This window comes from Rhinoraja longicauda, chromosome 10 (genome assembly GCF_053455715.1).
Source record: "Rhinoraja longicauda isolate Sanriku21f chromosome 10, sRhiLon1.1, whole genome shotgun sequence".
NCBI lineage: Eukaryota > Metazoa > Chordata > Chondrichthyes > Rajiformes > Arhynchobatidae > Rhinoraja > Rhinoraja longicauda.
The window spans coordinates 5166819-5184694 of NC_135962.1; the positions used below are offsets into that span (position 1 = coordinate 5166819).

A 17876-nucleotide genomic window follows, 5' to 3' on the forward strand; every position below is an offset into this window, starting at 1 on the left:
AGATTCCAATATTAACACATAGGATGTAAAATCCTTTCACATTTCTCAATAGAAACATTGATGAATGTGGCATAAAAGAATGAGCAAGCTATAACGCACTACTAAAATGTAAACCTATATGCAGCAGGCCAAATACCTTTGTTGCTCAGTAGTAATTGCCTGATATTTACACTCTATTTCTTGTAGATGAATGTAGGGAGCAAACATGGGAGCATAATAAAGACAAAACCCAACATTATTAGCACTTAAATTTTTATTTATAGAGAATCTTTTAATACAATTTTACATTGAAGCTATAAATGCAACATATAAAATTGAAACATTTCATCTTCTTCATTAGAAATGATTGAGCAAAACAAATGTACCAAACTCAGGATTAGCATTTACAGATTATAATATCTGAAGCAAAAATAGATTTTTAAATATCTTGGAGATACTTGGCTTTTTTCCAGTCCACTTCTTCATTACGTTAAGGATGACAAGTGCAATGCTTACAAAATTCCACCATCTTGAAGAATACTTAAAAAGTGCATTTTCACCTTAATACCCAAATTAGAGCTTGCTCCATAAACAGAGTGGAACATGGAGTGTATTGGATATAAACACAGAAAACAGAACAGTACAGAACAGGAACAGGTTGTACAGGGCATTGGTGAGACCACACCTGGAGTATTGCGTACAGTTTTGGTCTCCTAATCTGAGGAAAGACATTCTTGCCATAGAGGGAGTACAGAGAAGGTTCACCAGATTGATTCCTGGGATGGCAGGACTTTCATATGAACAAAGACTGGATAGACTCGGCTTGTACTCGCTGGAATTTAGAAGATTGAGGGGGGATCTTATAGAAACTTACAAAATTCTTAAGGGGTTGGACAGGCTAGATGCAGGAAGATTGTTCCCGATGTTGGGGAAGTCCAGAACAAGGGGTCACAGTTTAAGGATAAGGGGGAAGTCTTTTAGGACCGAGATGAGAACGTTTTTTTTCACACAGAGAGTGGTGAATCTGTGGAATTCTCTGCCACAGAAGGTAGCTGAGGCCAGTTCATTGGCTATATTTAAGAGGGAGTTAGATGTGGCCCTTGTGGCTAAAGGGATCAGGGGGTATGGAGAGAAGGCAGGTACGGGATACTGAGTTGGATGATCAGCCATGATCATATTGAATGGCGGTGCAGGCTCGAAGGGCCGAATGGCCTACTCCTGCACCTATTTTCTATGTTTCTATGCTTGTTAAAAAGCTTCTTAATCACCACTATCATATCTGCTTCCATCACCAACCCATGCAGCATGTTCCAGCACCCATCACTTTCTGTGTTACAAAACCCACCTCTTTAAATTTTCTCTCTCTGATCGGCCTATTAGGCCATCTTCTATGTCAGGAACAGCAGCATTTTATTTCAAAACCTCAGCAACCATAATGCCTGAGAAGCATACATATTAACTTGCAGCGTTTAACCTGTATAATGAATTTGGGCACGGTGGCAACTCTAAGATAAAGAATGCCTATTAGGAATAGGAACATTCCAGTGGTTATTGCAGCAGTCAGGTTTTGAGGTTTTGTTGAAGATTCCACAGTGGCCAGCAGTAGAGTTGTTGCCTTACAGCACCAGTCACCCAGGTGCTATCTGTATGGAGTTTGTACATTTTCCTTGTGATCACGTGGGTTTTCTCCAGGTGCTCTGGTTTCACGTGCGGGTTTGTCGGTTAATTGGCTTCTGTAAATTGCGGCTAGTGCATTAGGTGTGAAACTCATTGGGCTGAAGGGTCCATTTCCATGCAGTATCTCCAAACTAAATCAAACTAAAGTATGCAAGTGTAGGAGTGTTTCAGCCCAGGCAGTAAAGGTTTGCTGTGGGAGATTTGGCAGCATGGCAGAGTATTTAATTTCTGGATTTGTATTTTTGAATAGATCATAAAATATCAAAACAGGGGAAGCAAAAATATACTTTCTTTTAAGTTATTAAAAATAAAACAGATTGGTACAATATATTTTTAGCATTTGTAAAACTAAAATGAGATTTGTGGGCAAATGTTTAAACTACACAGGCACTGTATTAATGATAAACTAATCATTTGCCTTTTATTGAAGTACGAAGTTATCTAAAGAATAGGTCACTAATTCTATAAAGAGAAGGCTTCTATAAAGTTGAAGGGTACACGCAGATCTGCAGATCTGTCTCAAATATAAAAATATAGTTGAACTTCATCACAGTAATGCTCCCTGAAAACATATTCAAACTGACAGCATCTATTATAATGAGTGGTGAACAACCTTGGCCGTAAGGCCAAGTTCTCATTCTAACTAAACAACATTCAGTGGCATGAATTAGATCATTTTCTAAGAAAAAACAAACGCAGGCAACTGATGAGACAAGGAGGATTAGTATTATTAGTATTAAGGTTTAGATAAAGTATTAAAAACTAAAGCAGTTAAAATCTAAATAAATGCATCGGCATTCTAAACAGAGAAGAGATGTTCTCGGGTGTCAAGTGAAATTCCCAAGATTGCAAATCAAGATTCAAGATTCAATTTATTGTCACATGTACCAATTAAGGTACAATGAAATTTGAGTAAGAAATCTTCAAGTAAGTAGTTTTACGAGGATGATGCGAGGACTTGAGGGCCCGAGCTTTAGGACCAGGATGAGCAGGCTAGAACTTTATTCCTTGAAGTGCAGGTGGTCGAGGGATGATTTTGTAGAGGTGTATAAGATCATGTGGGGAATAGCTAGGATAGATGCAGTTTTTTAACCTGAAGTAGGGGAATCAAGAACCACAGGACATAGGTTTAAGTTGAGATGGGAAAGATTTAATAGGAAGCTGCCAGGGGAAGTAGTTAAGGCAGGTGCTATAACAACATTTAAAAGACATATGGACAGGTACATCGACAGGAAAGATTTCGAGGGAAATGGGCAAATGTTTACACTACTCAAGGCACTGTATTAATGATAAATTAATAATTTGCCTTCTATTGAAGTATGAAGTTATCTAAAAAGTAGGTCACTAATTCAGTAAAGAGAAAGTTTAGTTGAAGAGTACACTCAGATCTGCAGATCAGTCCCAAATATAAAAATTTAGTAATGCAGGCAGGTGGATCAAGTATAGATGGAGCATCTTGGTCGGCATGGGCAAGTTGGGCCGAAGGGCCTGTTTCCATGCTGTACGATTCCAGTTTTTGAGTTTGCAGACAATATTAGTGATGTCCACAGGTTAGATGGCACATTAATTAATATAACTTTAAGGGATATGCAAGGCAACAGAAATATAAGAGAAACAAAGTTTACATTTTAATCAGCAATTTTAAAACGTGCTTAAAAGCCAGATATCCAGACATCTTTGATGCTTGTATACTGTTCATTTTTTTTGCTCTGCTACAGCCCTCCCCATATAATTTCACATATTTTGTAAAGACCAAAATACCTATTGATGTACTCTTTAAGTTACGAGGCTAGCCTGACAGGTGAGATTTTGTAGCAGCAACTTTCAATGGACAGCAAGGACAGAGGGACATGGAAATTCAATGAACCGCCCACTCCAGACTCATTCTTCAATTCAGCCAACATTCCTCACACCACCAACACCCAGACAGCAGTGGGCACTAGTTCACAGTATTGCATTGGAACAAACAATGAAACATCTTGCATAATTGGAAGGAAATCTATCATACTACTAAGATGCTGGCTCATGAATACATTCCATTAATAAAGAATATTTTCCAGTTAAAACTGTTTAAAAAAAAAAAAAATCTGCAAGATGGACAATGGAGCAAACAACAATTTGAACAATGTCAGCATCAAGACTGTTAAACATCAGGAATAATCATGACCAAGAACACTGGACTCTCAGCCAGCATTTGACTGGATGTCATTTCAATAGTCTTGAGATATAGAAGAACCTGTATTGCAAATTTAATGCAATCTCTTGTTATTTCCCAGAATTTGTTTTTAAATGCATAGTTAACTCTTTGGATTCATGGCTGCTATTCTTCGAAGTAGACATGCATTAGCCGAGCACCCTCACTGGCAATTATCTTCACTAATATACAGCCACAGTACAAGCAGATAAAACACAGTTACTGCACTGAGCAGATCCCTGCAATGAAGGCAACGTTTCATTAAAGAGCCCATAGGTGGCAGTCACCATTTGGCTCAGTTTGCTCTTTGTTTAAAGATAATTTCATGTTTGCAGTTTAGAAAGGGGGTAGCAATTCAGTTCCAGGCTATTACAGCATGTTGTTTGGAACAGATGTTTAAAATAATTGGTCAGAATACAGTAGGAATGCACACAAGTTATAACTAGTGTTACTAACTGAATGGCTAGGATACTACTCACAAACTTATTTTGTGGAGAGTGATGCTATTTGAAACAATTACAACATAAAGTGAAATTCTGGTCAAAAATCTGAAACAAAAAGACAGCTATCACAATATATAGGCAGAACAGTGTCATGAATAACATATAATGTATCCCACTTATAACTTAGGAATTACCAGTTCAGGAAAAGGGCTGGCTCCATCTTTACACCAAAGTGCTAAAACTGCCTGGAAATAAAGCTTCAGATCCACGAATTAAGTTTGGAAGCCAGATATATTAGTGGGAACATTGATGATTTGCTCTTCATTGGCCGTGAGAGGCCATACACAATAGCTCAACCCCACTTTCTACTGCTGTAATCAGCTGGTTTCTCCCAGCTACTACCATTAGCATCTTTAGTTAAATAAAAAGATGCATCAATCCCTCCCAAACGTTCCATTCAACATCGTATAAAATCTTACTGAAAGTTTAGAGGTAGTGCCAGCACATTTGCCAGTCAGTATTCTACATGCTGTCCTAAAACTTTAATAGGTCTAAGAAAATATAAATATACTTAAGTCATCTATACTCCATAAACGGCAACAAAGATTCTGTGAAAAACTGCAGTCTCGTCATCCGCATTGAAAAAACTGACCTAAAGCAGGTTTGTCCCTGTGCTGTACAGAAGCCGCTGAGTTTAAAAATGGAACACTTCCTACAAATTCTGGATGTGAAGCCGTTTGCAACAGCATTTTAACCAAAATGATCTCATCAGCTCTGAAATTACGATTTTCAGCACTTCAGCCTGTTAAGAAATTACAGAAGATTAGGAAGGTATTTGCAGTTTACTGATTACGTACATTGTGCAACAGAATAATGTAGTCATGGAAAAATATTAGTAGCACAAATATGTATACATTCTGTATACATTTGGCAATTATTCTGACAATTTTACAAAAATATGTCAAACATGATAACATTTCAAGTTGATTTTTCATCACACCCAGATGATACATTGATTTTGGTCGGTTTCAAAATGGCAATGTAGTTTCATAAAAACTTGCCATTTCCCAAACATCTTCCTTACCCACCAGCACTGAACAAAGCCAATAAAGATCATGTTCAATATGGATTTTTCAGGACAGTTATTCCAAATTTTAACGATTCACAAGCGATTGTGAAGATCAGATTATTTTGCTGGAAAGCAAATGTGTGATTAAAATATACATTTATCAGCATATATCATTCCTCTGGTAGCATTACTTGGTGTTTCAAAACATCAGGCAATAGGCATGATATATATTACTCTTTCACATCTATGTGCATGGCCCCTTAAGATCAGGTGTCGCTGTATATTGTTTCAAGTAATTCAATAGAATTCAAATATTTCATTCTCCACGGTTCAAATCCTGGGATTTGACCCGTGTCTCCTTGCAACTGCTGGCGCTTGGTAATGCCAATGTCCCAAGAACAGCGCATTAAATTATTTATTTCATAGTTTTTGCCTTTGTTAGAATTAATAAAATATTTGAAGGCAGAACACAATTTCAAAATTTAGCTCAACACAATCTTTTCTGCAGGAAGTTTTAAAATGGTTTTGTAAATGTAGTCAATGAATGAACGCTATGGATTGCACTGGTGCAACTTGACAACACTTGCAGAATGAATTAACCGATCAATACAAAAGTCAAATCCAAACAGTTCGACCTGAAGAACTGTCTCGAGTTTCCATCTTATGATGCAAAGAAGTTTCTTTAAGCAAGATGCTTTACCGTACACAGTCGCCAAAAATGTAGTCATGAAATTCTATGCAAAAGATGAAGCCTGTGGCAAACAGTGACCCAATGGGCTAATGCACATTCGCAGCTCATTCATGAACATAAAGCTTCTTGGTTGGTTGTACCAACCCAGATCAAACTTGTTCAGTTTTCCCAGCAACCCAGATAAGTAGAGGCAACAAGTAGAAAAAGATTTACACCACTCAAAGAATAGAAATGTCTTTTCATGGCTGAAACCAGTGAAGAGATATCAGAAATAAAATTATAGGGAAGCTTTCAATCAATTTAACATAGGCTGCACCAAGTGCTGACATTGCACTCTGGGCACACTGTATGATTTAGAAGCTACAGTGTGCACCATCAGGTTTCACAGCTCTGTTGAAATACATTAGCATTTGCTTGAACAAAGATGCTTAAATGTCCAGTTTAGCTTAACATTGAGTAAAAAGACTTTTTTGAAGCAGAACCTGCAGGCCTTTCCCCTGATTTATCTGCTGTTTCTCCCATCCCTTCACCAATTGGTCTCTAACCTAAATTGCAAAATAAACTCAATTCTTTCTTTGGGATGGAGGTACGAGGTGGTCTGGTAATTCACCAGGCAGGTTATAGCCTTGAAGTTTTATGCTTATCAGATGACAGGCTAGAGCAAATTCCTCATCATCCAACATTCCATCGTGGTCATTGTCAGCCAGTTTCCAGATCTTCCCCAAGACTATGTTTGGCAACTTAGACTTAAGCATTTCCTTCTTTGCATTGTTCCCATTAATTTTGCCATTAATTGGTGAGAGCATGTAGAAAATTTCATCATATTTTGACTTCTCCCGTGTCACAATCCACTCACTCTCATCTATTCCCGCTTCAGCTCCTTCACCGTATCCTTCATTGAAGGGCCCGTTCACGTTGCCATCAAATGCACCACCCGTCACCGCCTGTGCGGGCTTGCTTGCTTCCTCATGCCGTATCAAGTTCATCAACTGGGCAATGTGGTTGGCCAACATTTCATCCACCGCCTCCAACAGCTTGGGTCTTAGACTGTGAAATTTGCTGAAGTCATATGATTGCAGCATATCCTGCCAAACCAAAAAAAAAGGTTAAGTAGCACGAAAATCTCATCTGATCTGAAAGCCAGCATTTCAATTTTCTGATTAAAACAAGCAGTACAAGGCAGAACTTTATGCCAACGTATAAGTTATTGACATCTTCTACGGAATAACGTTTTGCATTCTTATGAAAACCTTGCTGAAGCAGGTCTGTGCTAACTGGTGTGTACGAAGGAACAGCAGATGCTGGCTTAAACTGACGTTAGACACAAAAAGCTGGAGTAACTCAGTGGGTCAGACAGCATCTCTGGAGAAAAGGAATAGGTGACATTTCGGGTCGAGATCTTTCTTTAGTCTGAGAGTCTGAAGAAAGGTCTCAACGCCACCTATTCCTTTTCTTCACAGATGCTGCCTGACCTGCTGAGTTACTCCAGCTTTTTGTGTCTGTTCTAATGGTGTTAGTGCAGCTAACTTGCTCTTTGAAGCAACCAAGTGCCGGAAGCCCTCAACAGGTCAAGCAGCAGAGGGGAAAGAAGGACAGTTGAAGTTTCAGGTCAAGGACCCTCAACAGAACTGAGTGAGAAAACAGATGCGTTAAGTTGAAGAGGGGGTAAAGGGTGGAGGGTAAAAGGGAATGTCTGTGACAGAATGCAACCATATTTGTCAAAGCAACAATTACTAAAAAAAACTAGCAGCTTGAGGCAGAAGAAGAGAGAGAAAAAAGTTGGCTGGTCACGTGTGGTGGCGCCTAACGGCTGCGGCTCGCTGGCAGTCTGTTTGTCCTTTTTTTGTTTGTGTGTTGGTGTTGGGGTGTTTTGTTATTGGTTGTGTATGTGTGGGGGGGGGGAGAATCTTTCTTTTTTTAGGTCTCTTCCTCGGGGCGAGGCTTGGCCGCGGGGCCTTCCATCGCCCGGTGCGGCTCGGCCACGGGACTGAACAGTGCCCGGTGCGGCTCGGCCATGGGACTGAACAGTGCCCGGTGCGGCTCGGCCATGGGACTGAACAGTGCCCGGTGCGGCGCGGCCATGGGACTGAACAGTGCCCGGTGCGGCTCGGCCGCGGGGCCTTCCATCGCCTGGTGCGGCGCGGCCATGGTACTGAACAGCGCCCGGTGCGGCCGCGGGGCCTTCCATCGCCCGGTGAGGCGCGGCCACGGGACTTTCCAGCGCGGCGCGGCCGCGGGACTTTCCATCGCCCGGTGCGGCTCGGCCGCGTGGACTTTCCATCTCCTTGCGGGGGCTGTGCGGGTCGGTTCGCCTCGGTAGGGGTCAAGTTGTCTGTACGTGGGAGGGGCATAGGGGAAGTTTTTGGCCTCCATCACAGTGAGGGGGTGTTTGGAGTCACTGTGATGGATGTTTGTGTTGGGGTTGTGACTTGTGTTTTTTGTACTGCTGGCTAAGTAATCTCGTTCGGAACGAATGACAAATAAAGCTATTTTGGATTTTGGATTTGGATTTGGAAACAAAGGTACAGTCACAACAGTGGAGAGGTGAACAATGTGAGAAAAATGTGAATGGGATAACAGCTGTTTCTCAGGCATTCAATTTTCCATATCATTGAAGTTGCTTATTTTTGCAATGAAAGGGGATTAAAGATCGAGATTTGTCATCAAGCTTCTGACATATACTTAATATCTTTGTTAATGTCCATCCAAATCTACCCACAATGGCGCAGTGGTAGAGTTGCTGCTTTATAGTGCCAGACACCTGGGTTTGATCCTGACCACGGGTGTTATATCATCATCATATATATCATATATATACAGCCGGAAACAGGCCTTTTCGGCCCTCCAAGTCCGTGCCGCCCAGCGATCCCCGTACATTAACACTATCCTACACCCACTAGGGACAATTTTTACATTTACCCAGCCAATTAACCTACATACCTGTACGTCTTTGGAGTGTGGGAGGAAACCGAAGATCTCGGAGAAAACCCACGCAGGTCACGGGGAGAACGTACAAACTCCTTACAGTGCAGCACCCGTAGTCAGGATCGAACCTGAGTCTCCGGCGCTGCATTCGCTGTAAAGCAGCAACTCTACCGCTGCGCTACCGTGCCGCCTGTTGTCTGTATGGAGTTTGTACTTTCTCCCCGTGACCTTGCGGGTTTTCTCCGAGTGCTCTGGTTTCCTCCCACATTCCAAAGACATGCAGGTTTGTAGTTTAATTGGCTTCTGTAAATTGTCCCGACTGTGTACAGGTGATCAGCGGAGTGGGCCGATGGGCCCGTTTCCACGCTCTATCTCTAAACTAAATTGAACAAATCAGAAAGTGGGGTCTGAAGAAGGGTCTCGACCCAAAATATCACCATTCCTTCCCTCCAGAGGTGCTGCCTATCCTGCCCGCTGAGTTACTCTAGCATTTTGTGTTTATCATCGTTGTAAACTAGCATCTGCCATTCCTTCCAACACAAATCAGAAAGTCTGTAGCTTAACTGAACTTAATGAAATGCATTGACTGCTTTTACCATGAAATACTCACTAATCATCTCTGCATTCAATCCCAGAAAGAAGAGGATGTGCAAAGGAATTTAAACAACCCAGAAAATGCGTCATTGTTTGACCTTTAAATCACTGACAAAACACTGCCATTGTATTCCGTTCCTTGTTACAATGTGTTTACACTAGAGACTGCAGCACGAATTATTTCCAAACAATTACACTGCAGAGCACAGACTGTAAATTCCAAACAACACGTTACTGCTTCTTTGTTCTCCTAATTTCATTCCAACACGTGAGTGTGAACTAAATTTTGGCACTACAGCAAAAAGATTTTGTTCTGGTTTTGGAAACCGTCATTCCTGTGCAAGTAGGAATGAAATGCATTTTGACATAACAACACCATGGTCTTAGTTTTTTTTAATTCGGACTTTTCAATTCACTCTCAATCTAATGTCAAGGACCCCAAATAAAATCAGGAGTTTTAAAACATTCAGTCTGTGAAATTGTGATCGTTACTGGATAACATCAGCACAAAGGAAGATATGTGTTTGTGGTGTCAACATTGTCAATAGCAGATAACCATCATTTCAAAAGAGAAATATAATTTATTTCTGGCATGTGGTGGCACAGTGGCACAGCAGCAGAGTTGCTGCCTTACAGTCCTTTCAGCGCCAGAGACCTGGGTTTGATCCCGACTACGGGTGCTGTCTGTACAAAGTTTGTACGTTCTCCCTGTGACCTGTGTGGGTTTTACCCGAGATGTCCGGTCTCCTCCCACACTCCAAAGATGTACAGGTTTGTAGGTTAATTGGCTTGGTATAAAATGTAAATTATCCCTAGTGTGGCAGGATTGTGTTCATATACAGGGATTACTGGTCGGTGCAGACTCGGTGGGCCGAAGGGCCTGTTTCTGTGCTGTATCTTTAAACTAAACTAAATGGTTTAAAACGTAGGTCTTGGCACATAGTTTTCAATTGAAGTTTTGTTAAATATAGAGATTACTGGGTGAATATAGCTTCTGCTTCCACTGGTTATGTTACCAAGGTTCAGTGACATTTCCACATTTTGAAAAGTTTCACTTGTTATCAACACATTTGACAGTAAATATGAATATTATAATTTTTGGCTTCTGATAACAGTAGTTTCTCCAGAATCTTACGTGTGGTGTGGCATGAAGATTTACTAGATAAATATCATATATATACAGCCGGAAACAGGCCTTTTCGGCCCTCCAAGTCCGTGCCGCCCAGCGATCCCTGCACGTTAACACTATCCTACACCCACTAGGGACAATTTTTACATTTACCCAGCCAATTAACCTACATACCAATTAACACAGCTGATTATTATTTGACAGCTGATAAAAACGCACACCTGATTATTTAATCATGACTTCTCCTTGCTATATTCAATGCAGACTAATGTAAATTTAATTGTCAATCCACAAAACTGCGACAGAAAAGTGATAAAAAATAATCCCACACCCAGGCTGACTGGGCACATTATGTGCAGGAAGGAACTGCAAAAGCTGGTTTAAACCACAGATAGACGCAAAAAGCTGGAGTAACTCAGTGGGTCAGGCATCATCTCTGGAGAAAAGGAATAGGTGAAGTTTCGAATCGAGACCCTTCTTCAGACTGAGAGTTATGGGAAAGGGAAATGCGATATATAGACAGTGATATAGAGAGCTACATAGAACAAATAAATGAAAGATATGTAAAAAAGTAACGATGATCAAGGAAATGATCCATTGTTGGCTGTGGGCAAGGTGTTAACGAGTTGCCAGACAATGAAACTCACCAGGATAACTGTTAAACTAGTACAGCTACTAGTGAGGGAGGGACTGAGAGGGGATGCCAGGGTTACTTGAAGTTAGAGAAATCTAACTGGGTTTTAAGCTGCCCAAGCAATATATGAGGCCCTGTTCCTCCAAATTGCGCCTGGCCTCACTCTGACAATGGAGGAGGCCTCGGGCAGAAAGGTCAGATTGGAAATGGAAGTTAAAGGGTTTAGCAACTGCTTCCTTGCTTTAATTATACAAATTTCTGTGCAACCAGCCCATTTAATAATTGCTGAAACCTAAGACTGCAACATTTAGAAAATGGTTCAATTGAAATGGCAGGAAAAGGACTTCCTTTGTTAGTTTCTAATGCCCGAAATCGTAACTCCACACACACTAGGCACCTTCCAGAATTAAAGTAATAACCAACTCCTAAAGATCCTTAACTTCAATTTCACATCATTCTTGAATTGGCATTTTTGAAATTAGATCTGATAATTTGCACTGCCAAAATCCATGAGAAATTTTAAGAGTTCTTGCAAAGCAGTCCAGTAATAAAACCGCACACCTGATTATTTAATCAGTACAGTACTGGTATACCACATTTTGACCATAACCTGTCTTACCCTCTGCTATTACAATGGTCTTCTCTGTAGTTTGCCACATTATCACAGTGGAGAAGCTTGTCATAGTCATAGAGTGATACAGTGTGGAAACAGGCCCTTCGGCCCAACTCGCCCACACCGGCCAACATGTCCCAGCTACACTAGTCCCACCTGCCTACGCTTGGTCCATCTCCCTCCAAACCTGTCCTATCCATGTATGTGCCTAAGAGCTCAACCCTTCTAGAGCTATGCTCCTGGGCAGGATGACCCACGATGGGCAGGTCAAGGCAACATTTGTGACAAAGCATGAACCAAGAATAACAAGTCAACGGTGAGACAGGTGGTGGACGGGGACTGACCAGCAGGGGGAGCATCACAACAGCTGAGAGGGCAGAAGGCGGCTACAGCAGGGCAAGACTTCCAACTGTTGTCAAGTCCATGCCGTTGGACCCAGTTCTGTCTCCGTCAAGCAATGTGCGGTGGCTGTCCATAGACAGTCTCCCTATGTTACAGGACGTCACGCACAGGCATGCACCAGGAACATGAGGTGGACAATTTTACGCGGCTTCAACTGATTGACAATAGACAATAGGTGCAGGAGTAGGCCATTCGGCCCTTCGAGCCAGCACCACCATTCAATGTGATCCTGGCTGATCATTCTCAATCAGTACCCCATTCCTGCCTTCTCCCCTGACTCCACTATCCTTAAGAGCTCTATCTAGCTCTCTCTTGAAAGCATTCAGAGAACTGGCCTCCACTGCCTTCTGAGGCAGAGAATTCCACAGATTTACAACTCTCTGACTGAAAAAGCTTTTCCTAATCTCTGTTCTAAATGGCCTACCCCTTATTCTTAAACTGTGGCCCCTGGTTCTGGACTCCCCCAACATTGGGAACATGTTCCCTGCCTCTAACGTGTTTAGCCAGCTCCTACACTAGTGGTCACAGCATTAGAATTAAAGGGCGTTCCTTTAGGAAGATGAGGAGGAATTTCTTTAGTCAGAGGTGGTGTATCTGTGGAATTCTTTGCCAATGTAGGCAATGGAGGCCGAGTCAATGCGAGCCAAAGACGTACAGGTATGTAGGTTAATTGGCTGGGTAAATGTAAAAAAATTGTCCCTAGTGGGTGTAGGATAGTGTTAATGTACGGGAATCACTGGGCGGCACGGATTTGGAGGGCCGAAAAGGCCTGTTTCCGGCTGTATATATATGATATGATATATTTAAGGCAGAGATAAATAGATTCTTGATTAGTATGGGCAAAAGGGGTTATGGGGAGAAGGCAGGAGAAGGGGGTTAAGAGGGAGAGATAGATCAGCCACGATTGAATGGCGGAGTGGGCTTGATGGGCCGAATGGCCTAATTCTGCTGCTATCATTTATGACTTTACACGGCATTGAAAAAAAATGAAGAATGGCACTTACCGACATAATGAATCTCCAATTACAAACAGGAGCAGCTGATATATTTGTTCCCTTATCATTCAGAGGATTGGTTGAAAGTACAGCTTCAATTTAATTCTGGAACTTACCAATTTCTTCTATTACTCATCCAAATGTTTTCTGAAAGAAATTACTCTACCCACCCATTGTCAAAGTAAAATTGATTGGTATACTTATCTACGTTACTATACCTGCATTTTGTGTACATTGGGAAAATCACCGGCAGAGATATTATGTTCCTGCTGGATGCTCACATATATCTCTGGAAGTCTACTTATCATTTCTTTTTTCTTTGCATCTTTTCCAAACATAGCCGGCATCTCCTTCTTTAAGTAACTGATGATGTAGGCATGAACCTAGAAACAGAGATACCAATTAGACAATATATTATATGCCTAGTCATTAGACGACAGTAATTTAATTGCAGTCTATAATTAAAAATTATGTTCAAGATAATTTTTCCTCCAAATTATACTTTTAAAACATTTGCTAATATCACAATTCTAGATGTCGCAACTAACATTATATCACCATGACATCTTTCTTTTTGTGCAGATTCTATGACAAAAGCAGTCCAAGGGGCTTACACAGGGATTCCAGCCGCTCAGTGTGAACTAGCAGGAGGGCATTAAATGGGAATTTTTCTCAGTGCAGCCAATGCTGTAGCTGCACAAGGCTTTCATGCATTCATCCATATGTAGACCAGTGCCTTGGAATGTAGCATTCAATTGAGGGCAGCTTCTTGCACTGGAAGAACAACGCTTAGGACAGCTCAAAACACTGTCAGATGTGCAGAAGACAATCTTTCAGCAATAGTTGATTGATACTTTATTGTCACGTACACTTGGTACAGTGAGATTCTTTGTTGGCATACAATACAAGTATGCAAGAGTCACCATGTAAAAGGGTGCCAACAAAATTACAAAGGTATTCAATATAGTCCCTCTTCCTTCTCCCCCACCTACCTGCCCTCCCCCACCCCCCCCCCCCTTCCCCTCCCCAGATCCTCTTTGTTCTCGCCCCACCCTGGGTCGGTATTTGTTCTCGGCGCCCCCCCCCCCACACACCTGGTCCCTTTTGTTCTCAGTGCCCCCCCCAAGCTGGGTCCCTCATTGTTCATATCATCTAAGTGTGAGTCCCTAATACCAAATCCATAGAACACAGTTCAGAGCTACTCAGCTGTTGAAAAAGACTACCATCTTTTTACAGACCTTCTTGGCAAACAGGCATTTCAGAAGATGGATACAACTCTAACACAGCTATCTTCAGAATGCAGAGCCACTAAGACTCCAGCTGTGCATGAAGAATCTGATAAGGAGAGCTTATATCATCACCTATCAAACAAGATACTAATGCTTCATTGACTGCTCTGTTAATGAAGGATGCTGTCATGATTTTGACAGTATACTCAATCTTTGCATATCTTATCTCTTCAGACGCAACCATTTTTTAAGTAAAAGGCTGAAGTAACTGCTTCAACTCAGGGGCAGAGTATGAGGCCACTCTGAGTACATCGTGCCCCTAATGATCAGATTCGCTCCAGTAATCATGAGGGACAACCACTCTCACAATTCCACTTTCTATTTCAGTTTGGTTATTTGAAGGGTGACCAAAACGGAACACAGGACTCCAAATGAGGCTTCACCACCATCTTGTACAACTGCAACATATCGTCACATCTTCTATACGCAATACCCTGACTTATAAAGGCCAGAATACCAAAAATCTTCTTTGCCACCCTATCTACCTGTGATGCCACTTTTAGGAAGTTACTAGAACAGGGTGGACCGGTTGGGCCCAAAGCTCTCCTGAGGGAACCACTCACACCGGCCCCGGCCGGCCATCGAAGCCTCTCCTGCAAAGGTTCTTTAGTAGCTGAGCAGCAAGCAGGTCCCACCTCTTTCGCTCTCCTCACACAACCTCCCCCCCCCCCCCCCTCATTGGCTGCCACTCCATTCACGAAGGAGGCATGGGACAGGTACAGGGGTCTGGGATTTATTAAAGTTTAAAAAGTGAAACATTTAAAAAATATAACAACCATTTGAACCTCAGGACAATGGTGAGTAAGGTGGGCCTAAAATTATCATGCTATCGTGTAACGTTTTGGCTGTATTTTGGGTACGTACAAACTAACAAAGCGACAAACAAACAAGATGAGAGTTTTAGTCATATATATATATATATATATATATATATATATATAGATAGATGTACCTGTACTCCTAGTTCCCTTTGCCATGCAGTACAGGGAGACTTTGTTCCAAATCTATCATTCCTAATTTATCTGCATCCTTGCTGCTGAACTTAGCAAAAATATCTCCACAACACACAAACAGGGGCCAGAGTACCTTTGCCTAAATCTAGATTTGATCAGAATTTTTCCTTTTCCTTTTCCCAACTATTAATTTCACTTGTGCTGCACACAAACACACACCAGTGTGTTCAATACATAATCTTACCAGTAAAAAAGTCCATATAAACTTCCATCCTAAGATCTAATTTCATATTTTGAGTCAAAGTTTGCATTCTAAATTGTCCTATTTGCAATGTAAATATACCATACCTTCCACCAATGATGGCATGATACTAGTTCTGCTTCTTCCCAGCTGTACAACCGTTTCTTCATAGAAACTCCTACCTCCCTTGTGACCTAGTTTCTTTTGCTGTTTTGTAAATTACTGATTTTCTGTACTGCATCATAGTGCAATGATTAAGTTACTGAACCGACAGCGAAAGCTCACTGATCCAGAAATACAAGTTTCAATCCAACTCCAGTAAATGGGAAATTTAATATGTTAAATAAATTTGGAATTAAAAAAAAAAACTGTACAGTAAGCGTGAAAATACTCAATTGTCTTAAAAACTTACATGGTCTATTAATATACTTCAGGAAGGACACTGCTGTCAGACGAGCCTATATATAACTCCAGTAACAAAAAAGCTGTTGACTCTTACCTTCCTCTTCAGTTGATGGGTGGACAACCAATGCCAACATTGCCAGCAATGTCCACATCCCATGAATTAATAACAAAAAGTTTTACGTGATCAAACGCTATATCATGCCACACCTGAGAGTTTCAAATTCTGCCCGAATTATATTTCCATGACTTGCTAAAAACAACTCTCCCTGCAGTACACTTGCTTTCATTCTTCATAAGCAGATTTGCAAAGGATTAATCAGTCAACAAAGTATCATCAGTTCTCTCCGTATCAGATTTTGATATTTTAGTTTAGTTTACTTCAGAGATATAGTGCAGAAACAAGTCCTTCGTCCCACCGAGTGGGCGCCGACCAGCGATCCCCGCACGCGAACACTATCCTACACACGAGGGACAGTTTGCAATTATACCAAGCCAATTAGCCTACAAACTTCTATGTCTTGGGAGTGTGGGAGGAAACCAGAGGTCCCGGAGATAACCCACGCAGGTCACAGGGAGACCGTACAGACAAGCCCCCGTAGTCTGGATTGAATTGCCCTCAGATTTTCTTCAAGATCACAGTCCGCAGTGTAGTTGCCACTAGATGGCAATCTAACAGCTCATATTCCTTTTTCTATCTGCTGAATCTGTGCGTACAATATGTGCAAGATTTTGCAAAAGTTCAAATGTCTCTGCCTCTCATTTTGTGTCAATTGTTCCATTTAATGTTCTACTCTGAGTTCAAATGCTTTATTTGAATTTAGGGATGTTGGGGTCCAAGTCCATAGCTCCCTGAAAGTGGCAACACAAGTAGATAGAAAGGTAGAGAAGGATTATGCTGTGCATGCCTTAATTGGTCAGGGCATTACGTATAAGATTCAGGAAGTAATGGCGCAATGTTATAGGACTTTGGTTAGGCCACTTTTGGAATCACGTGCAGTTCTGGTCACCCCATTCCAGGAAGGATGTGGAAGCCTTGCAGAGAGTGCAGAAGAGGTTTACCATAATGCTGCCTGGATTAGAGGGTATTAGCTATGACGAAGTTTGGGCAAACCTGCATGTACTTCTCTGGAAAGTCAGGGATTGGGAGACAACCTGAATAATATAAAATTATGAAAGGCATAGAAAGGGAAAACAGTCAAAAACATTTTCCCAGGTTGGGAATGTCAGGGACTAGAGGGCATCACTTAACATAGAAAATAGGTGCAGGAGGAGGCCATTTGGCCCCTCAAGCCAGCACCGTTATTCAATATGATCATGGCTGATCATGCGCTCTTGCTTTCTCCCCATATCCCTTGATTTCATTAGGCCTAAGAGCTCTATCTAACTTTCTTTTGAATAAATGCTTTACATAGAAACATAGAAAATAGGTGCAGGAGTAGGCCATTCAACCCTTCGAGCCAGCACCGCCATTCAATATGATCATGGCTGATCATCCAACTCAGTATCCTGTACCTGCCTTCTCTCCATACCCCCTGATCCCTTTAGCCACAAGGGCCACATCTAACTCCCTCTTAAATATAGCCAATGAACTGGCCTCAACCTCTTTAAGTTGAGAGGTGCAAAGTTTAAAGATGAAAAGGGCA

General features: G+C 41.5%; 1 protein-coding gene across 1 annotated transcript in view; it reads right to left on the bottom strand.

Annotated features, from left to right (window-relative positions):
- Positions 1 to 247: 247 nt before the first annotated feature.
- Positions 248 to 17876, bottom strand: part of LOC144597158 (EH domain-containing protein 4-like) — a 54702-nt gene continuing 37073 nt past the window's right edge. The window contains exons 5-6 of the mRNA XM_078406115.1: positions 13564 to 13728; positions 248 to 7138 (exon numbers count right to left, since the gene is read on the bottom strand). Of these exons, the coding sequence (XP_078262241.1) occupies positions 6617 to 7138; positions 13564 to 13728 (687 nt within the window). The 3' untranslated portion in view covers positions 248 to 6616. The remainder of the gene's footprint in view (positions 7139 to 13563; positions 13729 to 17876) is intronic.